The 19,739-nt window shown below is 35.1% G+C and overlaps 1 protein-coding gene across 1 annotated transcript; it reads right to left on the bottom strand.

The window, feature by feature from the left end:
- Nucleotides 1–1,491: 1,491 nt before the first annotated feature.
- On the bottom strand, nucleotides 1,492–2,879 carry LOC111424787 (eukaryotic initiation factor 4A-III). The gene has a single exon (XM_023058474.2). It carries the CDS (start codon nucleotides 2,751–2,753, stop codon nucleotides 1,548–1,550), a length of 1,206 nt encoding a protein of 401 aa, XP_022914242.1. The 5' UTR covers nucleotides 2,754–2,879; the 3' UTR covers nucleotides 1,492–1,547.
- Between the last annotated feature and the right edge of the window lie 16,860 nt (nucleotides 2,880–19,739).

The following is a 19,739-nucleotide window of genomic DNA, read 5'->3' as shown; positions in this document are numbered from 1 at the left end:
TCATGATCTCGTTTTTCGAGAAACTGTTAATGCCAAAAACCTCAAAGCGCTATCGTCTTCTACTTTTCCCCCAGAGGCCAAAATTGAAAATATCGTCAAACCAACAAGTGCAATTATCTTGGTTATTATTATAAGTGGAGTATTATAACTAAGACATTATATGGACACTTTTTTACAGAGAATTTGATGACGTAATCAAAAAAACTGTTTGGGTTTTAGATTTCTAGATATTATGACAATTTTCGTTTTTTTAAATGAAAACACCCACTGATTATTCGCTTATTAAATTCGTTATTTTTTTCTGATTACAAAAATATGGGGTTATATAGGTCTACTTCTTATTGTTTTAGAATAAAGCTAAAAATAATTTTTTTTTGTGTCGTCAAAGAAATTAAATTTACAGTTTCCTATAAATTACGGTACTATAACTAAAAATTATTCTACTAAAAATTTATATAAAATTTACTTTATTTTCTAATATGCCACATTTTAACATGTTAAACTTTTTGTAATTTTCGTAATCCATCTTAAAAAACAGGATTTTTAATTTGACACTTCAGAAAATTTTTGAATACAAACAAATCTTGCTATGTTTATTTGAATTAAAAAAATGTATATGAGCGCCATCTATCAATAATTTATTAAGTCATTTAATAATAAATGTAAACGAAGAAAAATATAAATTAATTGATTTTGATCTTTGATCTTCAAAAACCAGAGTTTAAAAAACGCACGTGCACTTTCAACATTTGAAGAATTTCCAATACTTTTTGTCACAAATTAATGATGGATATACAATATACAGGTGTCTCGACATGACGTATTCAACGCAAGACCACAGGTACCTTAACCAAAAATATGATGATTTAATTTAACTTATCTATATACAAAATTGCTTAGATTAGCCGCCACAATTAATAAAAAAAAATTTATTTGAAACATTTTTCTTTAAAACCACAAATGGCGAAGTTATTGGCTATATTCCACACATTTGACACATCTGTATAGTGTAGGTTAATTTACTTCTTATACACTTAATTACTTAGGGAAGCTAATTCTTGACTTTTAATAGAGAAATCTTTAGTACTTAGAGTACACTGAGCATATTCATCATTAATTTTAGAAGGTTTTAGCCATTTTTGTATGTGTTAGATCACTTTTCAGATTTAACTTCAGTGAGATTTATACTTTAACTTATTAGTGGTGGTTTTAATTTTCTGGTTCTCGCCTATATTTGTATCATTTTCTTCATAGAGGAGGATTAAAGAAATTAGAGAAGGGAGGAGATAGCCTGTTAAATAGAGGAAACTCCTCTAAAATATAAAAAAGTTGGCAACCCTAGCTATAATTATTTTTTTAGGTTAAGAAAAAGAATTAAAACTTTTTTTCTATTAAATTTATTTGTTATTTTTGAACAAAAAAGCTATTTATTTAAGATGAAAAAAGATAGAGTCCATAACTTAAAAGAATAACCTAACCAAAAAGTAGAAATTTACATTAATCAATTTTTTATCATAGAAAATACATTATTTAATATATATCTAAATTTAAATAAGATCTGCAACATTCATGGGCATTTCGTCAATTTGTGTAGAATAATACTGTTCAATATCTCTCAATATCCTAATATCATCTGATTTAACGAAATTAATTGCGACACCTTTTCGCCCAAATCTTCCTGAACGTCCAATACGATGAATATACAATTCACGATTATTAGGTAAATCATAATTAATAACCAAACTAACTTGTTGGACATCAATTCCTCTTGCCCAAACATCTGTAGTAATTAAAACTCGACTTTGCCCAGAACGAAACTCCTTCATGATATTATCACGTTCCTTTTGGGGCATATCTCCATGCATTGAACTTACTGTAAAGTTAGCTTCGCGCATTTTTTCAGTTAACCAATCAACCTTACGTTTTGTATTGCAAAAAATAACAGCTTGTGTGATGGTTAAAGTATCATACAAATCGCAAAGTGTATCAAATTTCCATTCTTCTCGTTCAACAGCAACAAAGAACTGTTTTATTCCTTCTAAAGTCAATTCATCACGTTTTACCAAAATACGAATAGGATCGGTCATAAATTTTGAGGTTATCTCTAAAATTTCATGGGGGAGTGTGGCGGAAATAAGTACAACTTGAGTTGATGGAGGTAAAAATCTGTATACATCGTAAATTTGTTCTTTAAATCCTTTATTAAGCATCTCATCGGCTTCGTCTAACACAAGCATTTTAACAGCTCGAGTACGTAAAGCTCTACGACGAATCATATCATAAACTCTTCCAGGGGTTCCACTAACAACGTGTTGACCGTAATCTAATTTCCTGATATCCTCACCTAAATTGGTGCCTCCGATACAAGCGTGACATTGAACATTCATAAAATCACCCAACGCTAAGATTACCTTTTGTATTTGAACTGCAAGTTCTCTAGTTGGTGATAAACACAAAACTTGAGTTTCTCTCATTGTAAAATCCAAAGATTGTAGTATAGCTATCGAAAACGTAGCTGTTTTACCTGTACCGGATTGTGCTTGAGCAATCACATCTCGTCCCTTTATAATCGGTTTAATAGCTCTTTGTTGAATTGCTGATGGTTTCTCGAAGCCATACGCGAAGATTCCACGCATGAGTTCTTCCCGAAGGTTCATATTCTTGAATTTATCAACCACATCGACATCTTCGCTCGTTTCGAACTCTACGTTCGATAAATCCTCAAAAGCTTCACTTTGCGCGCGTTTAGACATCTTGGGATTAATTTTAATTCGTATTTTATAAAGATTACTTATAACTTATAACACACTTTCGGATAACCTCTTATTTAGAGCAAAATAGAACGGCTTGGTATTGAGGTGAGTTACATTTAGTGACGTTTTAATGACGCGTGGGGTGACATCTCGCGGTGAAGTTAATAATTAAATAAAAATAAATTAATTATTTAAAAATTGAGAAGAAATATTAAAATAAATTAAGTATTTAAATTAATAAATAATAATAAAATTTTGAAATTTATTCGTAAAAACGATATTGTGTTATTATAGTTTTTTTTAACTCAAACATTTTAATTTATATATCATTTTGTAGGTGGCGCAATTTTATTTAATTTTTTTTAATATTTAATAAAGCTCTTTTTTTGTTTATTATTTCCTAAAAATAATGATTAAGAATGATGAGTTATTATTTTTTTTTTTTAATTAAATGAATTTTTGTAATTCTACAAGTTATTTTAGGATTAAAAATTTTAATTGATCCGGTTTCTAATAGATGGCGCAAATTCGTTATGTCACATTCAAAATTTTAAATTTAATTTATTTTTTTTTTAAATAATGCGATAATTTCTTTGGAATTGCTTAATATAGGTTGGTTTAAGTGTGTGTGATATTATGGTGATGTTTACAACGAACTTTTTTGTAATATCTGAAATAAATTGATATTTTCAGGATGAGCCATTAAAATGAAAAATACACTCATAAATATTGGATTATTAAAATAAAAAATCGCCGTATAATTTGTAGAAATAATTGGACGTGCACGTAGGAATCCTTTTCGCGTATACGCTCCTTAATACCTTTTATAATAGCGTGCGGTAAATCATGGTCTTTTGTGGGGACGCCGGGCGCATTATTTTCCCGGAAATTCGACTTCCCACAATTAATAACCAATCGGCAGATTGCACCTTCGACGTTATTATCTCGTAGCGGGTGTCCCGAAAGAAACGATTAACCGCCTCGCCTGCTAACCCGTTGTTTGCTTTTCAATTTTATCTTTTATTTCTTTTTCGATAACAGTAAATCAAGATCTTCTTCAACTCTCCAATCTTTATTAAAGTAATAAAAGTATCATTTTTTAAAGCTTTCAACGACGTAAAAGTTACAGGATGTTTCAAAAGTATTGGGTCAAATGAAAAGTCGGAGTTAATTACCATTGGCAGTCAATCATAATTTAACACACGTACTACTAATGTCTATCCATTATACAAATCAAGATAATACCTAGGGTTCCACCATAATAACATCCAGCGCAGAAGAGAGAACCGGAGTTTAGTTCTTCGGTCCATATACAAGAAGCGCACATACACTGGACATGGCATTTCTTAGATTATATCGGCGTGGCACGTCCTGTCGTGCTTTGGGGCCCCATCTATGTTCTTCCTCTTCTTCTTCGGCTCTATAGGAACACGCGCGGGCGACCATTCTTCGCCCCGTCATAATCGAATAAATTCAACGCGAGCAATCCAACCCGGCGATCTCTAAAAATTCGACGCTGCTAAGTGCAATAATAAGTTAGCAAATGAAGGCATGAATACGGAGACCCCGCTGCGAGACCGCTACCGCTCCCCGGAACAGTAGTAATGGGGCATTATTATTGCCGCGTTATTGCTACGACGAGAAAGAGAGAAAGAGAAAACCCCTTTCGCGACGGATTGAGATCGTAAAACCGAGATGTTTGTCTTAATGATGGTAGGATGGGAGTTGTATTATGTAAAGTAAACCAGGCTTATAAATCTTAATATTGTTTCTATGAAATACTTATTAGGATTTTTTTGCCAGAAATTAATATACAGTAAAACCTCGATTAATGCGTTATATTAATACGGGGAAGGGAGTGGTTTAATTTTAATACACACAAAAATGAACCCGGGAACAAGTGTATAGCTCGAAGGCCCGTTCGTGACGTCACGCAGGGGTAGGCAACTACTATTTCACATTTTGATTTAGCAAATGTTAAATACTTTTTTGAAGTAAAATAAAGTACACACTAAGCTAGCTGTTTTAATTGTTATTCAGCGTCAGATTGTTGTACATATATTTTTCATTGAAGTAAAACTAGACCTAGAACTAGAATCATTTGGGTTTAGCCGCACGTCTCTAAAGACGGCTAAACCCGAATGATTCTAGTTCTAGGTCTAGTGTTAGTTCTAGTTTTACACTACCACTGTTACTATATGGAACTAACACTATACCTAGAACTAGAATCATTTGGGTTTAGCCGCACGTCTCTAAAGACGGCTAAACCCGAATGATTCTAGTTCTAGGTCTAGTGTTAGTTCTAGTTTTACACTACCACTGTTACTATATGGAACTAACACTATACCTAGAACTAGAATCATTTGGGTTTAGCCGCACGTCTCTAAAGACGGCTAAACCCGAATGATTCTAGTTCTAGGTCTAGTGTTAGTTCTAGTTTTACACTACCACTGTTACTATATGGAACTAACACTATACCTAGAACTAGAATCATTTGGGTTTAGCCGCACGTCTCTAAAGACGGCTAAACCCGAATGATTCTAGTTCTAGGTCTAGTGTTAGTTCTAGTTTTACACTACCACTGTTACTATATGGAACTAACACTATACCTAGAACTAGAATCATTTGGGTTTAGCCGCACGTCTCTAAAGACGGCTAAACCCGAATGATTCTAGTTCTAGGTCTAGTGTTAGTTCTAGTTTTACACTACCACTGTTACTATATGGAACTAACACTATACCTAGAACTAGAATCATTTGGGTTTAGCCGCACGTCTCTAAAGACGGCTAAACCCGAATGATTCTAGTTCTAGGTCTAGTGTTAGTTCTAGTTTTACACTACCACTGTTACTATATGGAACTAACACTATACCTAGAACTAGAATCATTTGGGTTTAGCCGCACGTCTCTAAAGACGGCTAAACCCGAATGATTCTAGTTCTAGGTCTAGTGTTAGTTCTAGTTTTACACTACCACTGTTACTATATGGAACTAACACTATACCTAGAACTAGAATCATTTGGGTTTAGCCGCACGTCTCTAAAGACGGCTAAACCCGAATGATTCTAATTCTAGGTCTAGTGTTAGTTCTAGTTTTACACTACCACTGTTACTATATGGAACTAACACTATACCTAGAACTAGAATCATTTGGGTTTAGCCGCACGTCTCTAAAGACGGCTAAACCCGAATGATTCTAGTTCTAGGTCTAGTGTTAGTTCTAGTTTTACACTACCATTGTTACTATATGGAACTAACACTATACCTAGAACTAGAATCATTTGGGTTTAGCCGCACGTCTCTAAAGACGGCTAAACCCGAATGATTCTAGTTCTAGGTTTAGTGTTAGTTCTAGTTTTACACTACCACTGTTACTATATGGAACTAACACTATACCTAGAACTAGAATCATTTGGGTTTAGCCGCACGTCTCTAAAGACGGCTAAACCCGAATGATTCTAGTTCTAGGTCTAGTGTTAGTTCTAGTTTTACACTACCACTGTTACTATATGGAACTAACACTATACCTAGAACTAGAATCATTTGGGTTTAGCCGCACGTCTCTAAAGACGGCTAAACCCGAATGATTCTAGTTCTAGGTGTAGTGTTAGTTCTAGTTTTACACTACCACTGTTACTATATGGAACTAACACTATACCTAGAACTAGAATCATTTGGGTTTAGCCGCACGTCTCTAAAGACGGCTAAACCCGAATGATTCTAGTTCTAGGTCTACTGTTAGTTCTAGTTTTACACTACCACTTTTACTATATGGAACTAACACTATACCTAGAACTAGAATCATTTGGGTTTAGCCGCACGTCTCTAAAGACGGCTAAACCCGAATGATTCTAGTTCTAGGTCTAGTGTTAGTTCTAGTTTTACACTACCACTGTTACTATATGGAACTAACACTATACCTAGAACTAGAATCATTCGGGTTTAGCCGTCTTTAGAGACGTGCGGCTAAACCCAAATGATTCTAGTGCTAGGTATAGTGTTAGTTCTAATTTTGCAGTAGCACTGTTACTATGTAGAACTAACACTATATCTATTATTTTATTCCATTACCGAATGTTTCTAGTTGTAGGTCTAGTGTTAGTTCAATAATAACATACAACAACCTAGCACTGAATAACAATTAAAACTAGAACTAACACTATACCTAGAACTTTTGTCCACTATATCGAGGTTTTACTATATATTCAATGCAAACAAGTTGTTCCGGCGGCTTACTTTTCTAATAAAATTTTAATAACAATAATTGAACCGCACCCACCGAGGTGTATTGTATTATAATGGCCGGTTAAAAGCGCCTCATTGTGTGCAGCTTCTGTAGTGTGACTCATCACTACAGAAGACAGATAAATTGCCAACTTCTTTAATAAGGTGCAGCCGGTAAATTTAATTGACCGTTTCGAAATATTATGTTCGAAACGACGTCATCTCAAAATTATTTTTAAACGGATTTATTTTTAATTAGTACCGACGTATTCCAAAGAGTGTTTAAAATCGAAAAAAATAAAATTATTATTCTTATTCGAATCAAGAAGGGTTTTCTTTTTTAAATAGATTTTAATCTCTCAGACGCTAGATTATGTCGACACACGAAAGTCGATGTGGAATAATCAGGTGCGACTCTTTCAAAAGCTTCAAAGCATGTGTCACCTCGAAAAAACCGAATTCTTTGGTACAATGGATGGATAGGCGTGAAAGGAACCGAGGTGACCGAAACGTTTCACGCGATGAAAACATCTTAAAGATCTTCTTTATTAAAGATATTTCTATAAGAAGTAAGTCACTTATATGGTACACATAAGTTCCCACGAAATTTTACTAAACACTTTTAATTTTAACCTTTTAAATTTACAAAAAATTTTAATATATAACATTTAAGATAATTTTTAACCTTTATAATTATCTATAGAACGTAATTCAAGTTTTTCTCATTTAATTAATATTATCCATGCATGGTTGGTTTTTATGTAAGTACGTCAAGTCAACACATTGTGTTTTACCTAGCGTTAAATAAGCACGTCTTTTTCAAGCACGTCAATTGTAGTTCACATCCGCTCGAAGACACCGTGAAGTCTTCTCGAAGACCCATTATAGCCATAAATTATATCAAGTCTTTCGTTGTCCCGAAAATTATATCTAATTATTATTAAAAGCCCACCTAGGCTTAATAGTATTTTGAAATACGATACGAAGAAGTCCAAGTTGTCAAGTCAGCTTAAAGATCGCACTTTACCAGATTGGAACACACATCACTGGTTACACTCCTCGGCTTAACTTCTTCTTCTCTTCGAATACACACTGCTTAGGATCTTATGATACTTGTTGGATGCGCTAGAAATATGCGATCGTCGTTCGGTTCGGAAGACTTAAGTGTAATATATAGGTTTCTGTCTCTCTCCGGGTCTCGGTGTTTGTGTAAATCCGGAGCGGTTGCTGTTGCTCCGGAGTCTTCACGGAGCACGAGAGCAATTAAAAACCGTACGATCTGTCATTTGTCACAGCAGTCAACTGTCGGTGGACGCAGAGTCCAGTAGCAATTTCAGTCTACAGATACATATCTGTCTTCGCGGGCTGTATTAATGACCGTCCGGGTACAACTGCGGTGGCCGGTATTCGCTGAGCTCTTTAATTATGATTGAAATGATTCAATGCATACATACATGAATTCAAAATAAAAATATAAAAAATTTAATAGATCGATAGAGTATATTATACTATATACACTATGTATATTATACTATTTAATTGACTTTTTAATATTGTACATATCCGTTTTTCTTTATATTTCATTTTATATTTCATTTACACGTTACAAAAAGATAAGTAGCTAAGTTGAAAATCACAAGGTGTATTAATATTCAATAAACATCCTTAAGAGTTCTAGCAGGTTGGTAGAGGTCAGATCTCCTGAGTTGATAGCGTAGATTAAGTATTGTACACGAGTCCGGTATCTGATTTGGCCTGAGACGTCGCATGGAGCGCGTACGGCATCCATATGGATACCTTTAGAAGGCGTCGTTGTGCGGCTACCGCGTGACCATATTAGCTCAAAAACACCGTTTCGCTCTTAGACCAAGCAACGGAGCACAAATCGAACCGGTAGAGGAGAAGATACGAGCCGTGTTCGAATGATGAAGTAGGAAGAGATCGCCAGCGAAGAGACTTTGCTGCTGAAGAACAAAAAAAAGGCGCAGAGCAAGACAGATGGACAAGAAGAGAGCAAGAAGGTGAAGCGATGGATTTGAATAATTTTACAGGAGAACTCATTCGGCGAGATATCTTTCTTGGCATAAGAGTATTTGTTGGGGAGAACCGTGGTAAGTTGCTGGCTGGTTGGAATTTTGTCCTGTCATCCTGTTATTTTGGTAAATCGGTGCCTAAGCGGATTTTGTTTGCGGGGTTTTAACGGTATTACATGTTAAGGAATTAAAGTAATAGATATCTACATGAATTTTAAAGCTTTCCTTGTAGGGTGATTTATAATAAATTTTTTTAATGAAGTGAATTTGATCAAAATATTCTATAGGTTCTTAAAAATTTTAGTTGACATCATCAAAAAGAGTATCAAAAGATTAAAGTTTTATGAACCTGTTTCTTGATATTAACCTGTTGTAGAGGTTCAGTTGGCAAGAAAGCACTTTATTCGTAAGACACGAACATAAATAACGCTCCAAGAGTTCTGATTTGTCTAAAATTCTCAGCGGGGTTACTCGAAAATAGCCGGAGTTACGATTATATAATTAAATTTTATGAGTACCGTACGGCGACGTTCGATCATTTGTCTTTAACAGTAGTCTTCCACGGCACGCGCCATCACACAATTTAACTCGGAACAGTTCGGACAAATATTTCAGATCGCGATGATCTATCACTGTCGGTCCACCCGAAACAAATTACTATTTTTTTTTTAATAAAAATAAATCCTTTACTTTAAACTTTAAACACTACACTAGTATCCCTCTTTTTATTTTTCGTCTGATAATTTAATTTAACTCCAAGTCCTTTTAGAAAGTAAACACGGTCTGGGAATTTTTATACGGCGCCAAATGTGCGAGAAAGGAAGAAACGAGATATAGAATGAGGCACGTGCTGGATTCGAAATTACACCAGCCCGATGAAAGAAGCGTTGGAATTTGTCATTTAGATTGAATAAGAATATATTTTGTTTTTTTTTGAGGTAATTTTCCTTTTTTGTTTTTTTCCGTGGAAAAGAAAAGGATGTAAAAAAAACGAATTTTTTGAATAACCCGCTACCCACATCGCGCCACAACAACTATCTGTTCTCTTTATCTTAAGTGTTGGGAGTAGTTAATGCCTCAACCTGTCGAAACGCCAATGTGAGATATGACGCCCTCGTGGGCGTGGAATCACTTGATTGCTTCCATCAAGTGTATTTTAACTCTTCCTGGTCATCTTCACTCAAGATTTACAATCAAAATATTTTTAAATGAAAAATTTTGCAATAATATATAATCAATTAAAAAAAAACTAATAGAAAGTAATAAATAGACCTAGAACTAGAAACATTCAGCACTGAATCACAATTAAAACTAGAACTAACACTAGATCTAGAACTAGAAACATTCGGGTTTAGCCGTCTTGAGAGACGTGCGGCTAAATCCGAATGTTTCTAGTTCTTGGTCTAGTGTTAGTTCTAGTATTGCACTAGCACTCTCACTAGAACTAGCATCATTCGGGTTTAGCCGTCTTGAGAGACGTGCGGCTAAACCTGAATGTTTCTAGTTCTCAGTCTAGTGTTAGTTCTAGTTTTTCACTATCACTGGAACTAAGACAAGACCTAGAACTAGAATCATTCGGGTTTAGCCGTCTTGAAAGACTTGCGGCTAAATCCGAATGTTTCTAGTTCTCGATCTAGTGTTAGTTCTAGTTTTACACTAGTACTATCACTAGAACTAACACAAAACCTACAACTAGAATCATTCGGGTTTAGCCGTCTTGAGAGACGTGCGGCTAAATCCGAATGTTTCTAGTTCTCGGTTTAGTGTTAGTTCTAGTTTTACACTAGTACTATCACTAGAACTAACATAAAACCTAGAACTAGAATCATTCGGGTTTAGCCGTCTTGAGAGACGCACGGCTAAACCTGAATCTTTCTAGTTCTAGGTCTAATGTTAGTTCTAGTTTTACACTATCACTGGAACTAAGACAAGACCTAGAACTAGAATCATTCGGGTTTAGCCGTCTTGAGAGACGTGCGGCTAAATCCGAATATTTCTAGTTCTCGGTCTAATGTTAGTTCTAGTTTTACACTAGCACTATCACTAGAACTAACACAACACCTAGAACTAGAATCATTCGGGTTTAGCCGTCTTGAGAGACGTGCGGCTAAATCCGAATGTTTCTAGTTCTAGGTCTAATGTTAGTTCTAGTTTTACACTGGCACTATCACTGGAACTAAGACAAAACCTAGAACTAGAATCATTCGGGTTTAGCCGTCTTGAGAGACGCACGGCTAAACCTGAATGTTTCTAGTTCTCAGTCTAGTGTTAGTTCTAGTTTTTCACTGGCACTATCACTAGAACTAACACAACACCTAGAACTAGAATCATTCGGGTTTAGCCGTCTTGAGAGACGTGCGGCTAAACCCAAATGTTTCTAGTTCTCGGTCTAGTGTTAGTTCTAGTTTTACACTGGCACTATCACTGGAACTAAGACAAGACCTACAACTAGAATCATTCGGGTTTAGCCGTCTTGAGGGACGTGCGGCTAAATCCGAATGTTTCTAGTTCTCAGTCTAGTTTTAGTTCTAGTTTTACACTAGTACTATCACTAGAACTAACACAAAACCTAGAACTAGAATCATTCGGGTTTAGCCGTCTTGAGAGACGTGCGGCTAAATCCGAATGTTTCTAGTTCTCGGTCTAATGTTAGTTCTAGTTTTACACTAGCACTACCACTAGAACTAACTCAACACCTAGAACTAGCATCATTCGGGTTTAGCCGTCTTGAGAGACGTGCGGCTAAATCCGAATGTTTCTAGTTCTAGGTCTAATGTTAGTTCTAGTTTTACACTGGCACTATCACTGGAACTAAGACAAAACCTAGAACTAGAATCATTCGGGTTTAGCCGTCTTGAGAGACGTGCGGCTAAACCCAAATGTTTCTAGTTCTCGGTCTAGTGTTAGTTCTAGTTTTACACTAGCACTATCACTAGAACTAACACAAGACCTAGAACTAGAATCATTCGGGTTTAGCCGTCTTGAAAGACTTGCGGCTAAACCCGAATGTTTCTAGTTCTAGGTCTAATGTTAGTTCTAGTTTTACACTATCACTGGAACTAAGACAAGACCTAGAACTAGAATCATTCGGGTTTAGCCGTCTTGAGAGACGTGCGGCTAAATCCGAATGTTTCTAGTTCTCGATCTAGTGTTAGTTCTAGTTTTACACTAGTACTATCACTAGAACTAACACAAAACCTACAACTAGAATCATTCGGGTTTAGCCGTCTTGAGAGACGTGCGGCTAAATCCGAATGTTTCTAGTTCTCGGTTTAGTGTTAGTTCTAGTTTAACACTAGTACTATCACTAGAAGTAACACAAAACCTAGAACTAGAATCATTCGGGTTTAGCCGTCTTGAGAGACGCACGGCTAAACCTGAATCTTTCTAGTTCTAGGTCTAATGTTAGTTCTAGTTTTACACTATCACTGGAACTAAGACAAGACCTAGAACTAGAATCATTCGGGTTTAGCCGTCTTGAGAGACGTGCGGCTAAATCCGAATGTTTCTAGTTCTCGGTCTAATGTTAGTTCTAGTTTTACACTAGCACTATCACTAGAACTAACACAACACCTAGAACTAGAATCATTCGGGTTTAGCCGTCTTGAGAGACGTGCGGCTAAATCCGAATGTTTCTAGTTCTAGGCCTAATGTTAGTTCTAGTTTTACACTGGCACTATCACTGGAACTAAGACAAGACCTAGAACTAGAATCATTCGGGTTTAGCCGTCTTGAGAGACTCACGGCTAAACCTGAATGTTTCTAGTTCTCGGTCTAATGTTAGTTCTAGTTTTACACTAGCACTATCACTAGAACTAACACAACACCTAGAACTAGAATCATTCGGGTTTAGCCGTCTTGAGAGACGTGCGGCTAAATCCGAATGTTTCTAGTTCTAGGCCTAATGTTAGTTCTAGTTTTACACTGGCACTATCACTGGAACTAAGACAAGACCTAGAACTAGAATCATTCGGGTTTAGCCGTCTTGAGAGACTCACGGCTAAACCTGAATGTTTCTAGTTCTCAGTCTAGTGTTAGTTCTAGTTTTTCACTAGCACTATCACTAGAACTAATACAACACCTAGAACTAGAATCATTCGGGTTTAGCCGTCTTGAGAGACGTGCGGCTAAATCCGAATGTTTCTAGTTCTCAGTCTAGTGTTAGTTCTAGTTTTTCACTAGCACTATCACTAGAACTAACACAACACCTAGAACTAGAATCATTCGGGTTTAGCCGTCTTGAGAGACGTGCGGCTAAATCCGAATGTTTCTAGTTCTAGGCCTAATGTTAGTTCTAGTTTTACACTGACACTATCACTGGAACTAAGACAAGACCTAGAACTAGAATCATTCGGGTTTAGCCGTCTTGAGAGACTCACGGCTAAATCCGAATGTTTCTAGTTCTCGGTTTAGTGTTAGTTCTAGTTTTTCACTAGCACTATCACTAGAGCTAATACAACACCTAGAACTAGAATCATTCGGGTTTAGCCGTCTTGAGAGACGCACGGCTAAACCTGAATGTTTCTAGTTCTCAGTCTAGTGTTAGTTCTAGTTTTTCACTAGCACTATCACTAGAACTAACACAAAACCTAGAACTAGAATCATTCGGGTTTAGCCGTCTTGAAAGACTTGCGGCTAAACCCGAATGTTTCTAGTTCTAAGTCTAGTGTTAGTTCTAGTTTTAATAGTTAATCAGCGCTGACGTCACGAACGGGCCTTCGAGCTGTGCGCCTGCTCCCAGGATGAAGCAGTTTTAGATTCTTACGCCCTTTATAACGGACTTTTGGCTATAACTCATTTTACTGTATTTATAATCCAAACAAAGTTTAAAATATTTTTTGAATTGACAACTATTTTCACTTATTTATAAATGTCATCAAAAACGCTGGTTGCCACTTTTACTGTAATGATAAAGTTTCTTCCTTACCTACTTTTACTGTATTGCAGATTGCCATTTTTTTTTGTACTTTCGGTTATAAGCAAGGTATAAGAAAACGTATTATTAATTAACTAACAAAAATATTTTTAAGATCTTTATTTTTAGGAACTTGTGTTAAATAAATTATTTAAAAAGTGCTCAAATTTTACTAAGAATAAGTGTTCATTTTAAAATGTGTGCAATGTATTATTTAATTTATTATGGTTGTTTATTATATGCTGCTATATAAAATTGTACAGCAATAATGAAATATGTAAAAACAGCGCTTAAAATCTAAAATTAAGTTACAATTATTAACGAAATTATTTTACTATTATATAAAGTACCTCAGTATATAATTTTGGTGTTACCGTAACAAATAATGCTTTCAATTTAACTTTTTGGTGGATTATTAAAACCATTACTGTTTCAATCTAAAATAAATAAATATTAAAACTTATATTTTGTTATAAATAAAATGATTACCAAATTTCTTTCATCTTTACTAAGTTTAGATATCGGATAACGTAACAAATAACTTAAAATTTCATCTGCCTAATAAAACAAATGTTTTTAGTAAATTAAAAAAAAATGATGAAAATTAAACTGACCTTAGAACCATTCTTTGCTACTCTCATAATGCCATAAGTACCAGAAATTGAAAAATATACAAACATAATTGAAGCACAAACATATTCAATATAAGACCAAGAATTACTATAAATGCCAAATTCATGCCCTCCATTGAAATTCCAATTGCATACAAAGAAATTGGAACTCCATAAGCGTGGCTAACAAATTCGCATCCTTTCTTAATCATTCTTCTTAATATTAAATAATCACGTAAACGATTTTTAACCGTAATGGAATTATTGTATCTTCGCCTTCTTTCCAAAACTAGGATAACATTTTCAGAAATATGCACCAAATAAAATAAGTATGTATTAAAAGCAAATGTAATAACAAAAGGATGGGTTATACTATTTATCACTCCAATTGTAAATAATATGATGTTAAAATCAGTACAAGTAATCCCGAAAAAGATTCCTAATAATCCGGCTGTAATACTAGCCACAAAAGCAATATTAATATAATTGCTTATTTTGTTTGTAACGTTCTGAATATTTATTTCTTTGCACGTATTATCAACAATATGATGTAATTGAAATATATTTTTAACGTACATTATGGCAGTATCAGTCCAAGTAATATTTAACTGAATCAATCCAGATTTCAATAACACTACAACAGGAAGAGTAGTAGTGTATGTGTTAGAATCCAGAAGACTGGAATTTTTGATAACAAAATACATTGAATAAATAGCCGAAATTAGATGCATAAGAGCCAAAAAAGTTGAAATTAATCTCATAAATAAAATATTTTTAAATTTCGGTTCTATATCTTTACACGATAACGAGAAATGTATCGAACCTGTTAACACTCCCATGAACATTACTTTTTTTTTATTCGCACAATACCAACAAGTATGATTTTTATTAAGTAAAATCATTTTTTTAAATAATTGCGACAAAAGCTCTAGTTAAACTAAAGCTGAAGCGTATTTTTTCGTTTCTTTTATAAAGACTAAAAACTTGTGGATAATTTAAACGTCATTAAGTTGATTTATTAAACGATACCTTCGTATTAGATATGTAATAATGCTTCTTAATGAACATTTAAGTGGTTTGTACAGGGTTATTTTTTTGTTTGTTTTAAAAATTGGTACAAAGATAATGATAAGGGTGACATATTGAAAATAACCAGAACCATTAAGAAAAATTACTGTTAGTAGAACGGTAAATAAAAAAGTCGGGCGAACACAAAACCACGAAATCTAATTTTCAATAGTACATTTCCGATTCGTCGCTATCTTTGTTGCCCGAACATCGACGACCTTCTTTTTCGTACAACAGACCACACACCAAGCAACTTCTTCGCATAATAAATAACAATACGAATACATCGAATCAGATCTAGATCAAATCTAACTAAATTCTTGATCACATACTTAATTTATTATTAAATATTATTATTTCAAAACTCCAACAATCGTTTTTTTCGATCTTATAACATACAGATTAGTTGAAACAAAAATAAAATCAAAAAATATGTACGGATTAGATTATTTTTTTGTCAATCTACTAATGGCTCCGAGTCCTAATTGATTTTCTGTTGATGTCATACTAACGGTGATCTATTGTGAACACCATCAAAGTCGTGCTGAGATTTCGCTGGTCCCGTACTGTATCAATTGATGTGGAAGAGATGTTAGAATATCGAATTGTAAATTAAGATAGATTATACGGTTACAAAATCTACAATTTTGTGTTTTTTTAAATTGTAAATAACAGATGATGTAAGATTTATAAGTACTATATCTCCTCGTATTAATCTTCTTATAATTAAGTGTTTATTATGGTGCTAAATATTTTTAATACAACATAACCTCAATAAATTACAGTTAATTAAACTTGGTGTACTTAGATACATTTATGTTTGTTGTCCTGGTCTGAAAGCTCCTACTTATCACCCAGTTCTTCCTCAATGCAAGTCCTTACGTACCTCTATAGTATTCTGGAGTATAGCTTTGCAATGACATTAATGAGGCATATTGCCCACAAGAGAGAAGAAGAACAGGTGGATCTCAACAGCTATCAATATCTGGGCACGACAATCCACTAGACTGAAGAAATTAATGAAGAGGACAGGAACAGAGTGGACAAAGCTACTAAGGCTTTGAAAAGGATGAAGTAAGCTGGAAAGCCAAGACAAGTTTACAAAGCACTCATTGAACCTATACTTACTTATGGCAGCGAAAGCTGGACCAGAAATAGAAGGGACAACAGTAACTTCTCCGGAGGGTTGCAGGAAAGACACGATGGGACAGAATACGAAACAACCGTATTCGAGAAGAGCTTAATAGCATTTTTGTGAATACATAGGTGTCCTGCATGGATGCCAAAGCACAGGGCATTCAAGGGAAGACTATACGCTGAGGAAGAGAGAAAAAAGAAGAAGAATTAATTATTGCAGTTCCAGATACTGTTGAAAGGGTTGCAAATTATTTTTGACATTAAAATGACATCAGATATCAAAATCTCATTTTAACATCTTAGTCTTGCGTTAAGTGAAATATTGAAGATTGAAATACCAAATGTTGAAAGAAAAAATTAATTCTAAACTGCACCAAGTTAAAATAATAAACAAAGACTAGAATTTAAATCGTGAAACTTGCACTTTCTATTCACAGTTCGATTTCAAAGTACAACGCTGACCGTTTACAAAATTATAAATCGTTTTCATTTATAATACCCTGTACAGTATACCAACCGGCGCGTTCGATTTCCGGACAATGTCAAGTCCTGAAACCGACAACCGGCGCAAAACAAATACCCCGTTATTTATGTCCCTGTATCTGTCTTTAGCGTAACCTACCCACCTTCGTGCTTTAGCAAACCGTCTTGTACGCACGGCTAATCTTTTTTCACCGGAGAAATAGTTGACGGTAACACTAAACATTTGCATTAAGTATTAGAAGTGTCGCGCCACCGTTCCTTGATCCTTTAAAAAACGGACACGTGCCACCATCTAGATAACGAACCGTTAACCTGCGTTCTGTATTAAATCGACCAACCATTGCCGCCGGACCGTGTTGTTTTATAATATTAGTATGGCGTAACTTTACCATGATGTAGTATATGAACGTGTACATACGTGTTTAGAACACAATGAAACTTAAATGACAAATGTGGCCGTAATGAAACACTTGCTGAGAGAAAAAATTTTTTTTATGAAAAAGTTCTCTTCTCACAGCTGTTGTACCCTATTACACTTTTTGCATTCAGTTCCACGTAACACTTTCGTTTGTTATAATAGAATTCCGCCCCCCAGGTACTAAAAATTAATCTAAATTCAGTTAAAAGTAACGAATGACCCTCATATATCATGCGTGTAGCCCATAGTGCTCGCATGCGATCTGGTTCGTATGCTTTCTCCTACCTGTTTTCGTGTTACATCCCCTTAAACAGTGGACGATACTCATCATTTCCTCTGTGTATTTCCTAATGATTACTGTAGCAGCCGACAAACGTTCGAAACTAACTTCGAAAGTAGCCACTACCGGGTAGATCTACCCAATTTCGACCATTTTTCAAGTCCGGAAAGACAGAGTGGGTTCCGCCTAATAGATGGCACGGGTCAGCAGCATTTAATTAGGCCACCCTACGAAAACCCGAAAATTGGTCATGGCAATATAATGTCGTCACGTGCTATACTCCGACGTCATCTGTTGTGCCCTGAAAATTGGATGAGAACAACAGTTGTTGGAGTTGGCGTAGGTTTTTACCCGACTAGGTGCTTTATTGTTTTTCGTCTTATCTTTGTCTTTTCTGGGTTTACCTGGGGACGAATGAAGCTGATGGCCAGAAAGCGGCGTGGTAATTGGGTGACACCTGTTGTTATCTCCGAGAAGATAGCCGGCGGTGTTTCTTTCTTTATTTCTTTCTGTCGTCTTTCCACAGGTCGAGCGGGAGGTGTTGTTTTTGTTGGGCGCATATGGTGGAATTCCGCACGATTTGATGGTGGGTGTAGCTAACAGATGATGGCAATTATCTCACTGGTACGTGACACTGCCATTTTCGCTTTTAAGGCTTTTCACTTTGACACAAAAAATTGATAAACAAATCGAAAATTAATAGTTTCTTAGATCAACATTATCTTAAAGAGTTAATCGGAAATTTTTCCTTATATGGAAACGAAATAAATATGATGTACGAAATTACTCATTTCATTAACATACGAATAATCTTAAATCGAATTACTTCCATGTTGCATTTCATCAGACTAAATTAACTATAATACTTGAAAAGGTCGTGTAATCGGTATCTACACGATGTAGAATGTTAATTAAAAGACTTCTTGTTGACCTTTTTCTTAAAGGTAAGTAAGAACAGTAAATATTCCAACGTGAATCGCTATAGATAAGTGAACGAAATAAATTAACAGAGTATGAAACAAGGTTAAAGTTAAGAATGACTTATTTCCAATTTTATTTAAATCATGTATACAATTTTCTTACATGGTAGTTACATAAAGTATACAAATGAGGGAACAAGATTTAAGACAAGTATCGTACCCACATGATAATCTCTACGATCGTAGTCGTTTCCAATAACGATAAATTAAACCCTCAATTCAACCCCCAAAAATAATTCCGTATCTCGACGACAGATCGACACCACCCTTAATGGGTCGCATAAAGACCACACCACCAGACGCCAAAACGACAGATAAGCTAACAACCCCCAACCCTTTCTCTACATTCTGAAATGGAAATGTGCCGGTGACATGTGTGACTCTACTACGCGGGTTCTACGTTTGTTTTGTAATAATGTCCGTTCTGTCCACTTGTACACAACTATACAGTAGTAGTTGACTGTATGCGGGTAGATTTTCGATAAGCATCTCAGATGAGACGACGACTTCACCACCAACCCAACCATGGTGTCATCTGTTCGGTTCTCTAATTCTCGTTGAAGCCAAAAATAGGGGACTGACTCCACATGGTGCGTTCTTTTTTGATGGGTGTATGTCTATTTGACTGTAAACACGATTGTTCAACGCTTTTAATTTGAGGTTTCAATTGACTAACCTCACCGTCTGTTGTGTTATAAAAGTATTATTGGTTTTTTTATTAATTGCTTTTTCTTTTCAATTTAGATAGAATTTCTATTTAACAACTCACTTAAAGAAATTAATGTCCATTTTTAAGAAAAACTGTGACATTTTAATTCAATTCCAGTTCACACAGATT

Source organism: Onthophagus taurus, chromosome 6, assembly GCF_036711975.1.
Source record: "Onthophagus taurus isolate NC chromosome 6, IU_Otau_3.0, whole genome shotgun sequence".
Lineage (NCBI taxonomy): Eukaryota > Metazoa > Arthropoda > Insecta > Coleoptera > Scarabaeidae > Onthophagus > Onthophagus taurus.
Note: the sequence above shows the minus strand (reverse complement) of the source record. Positions and strands in the feature narration are given on the sequence as shown.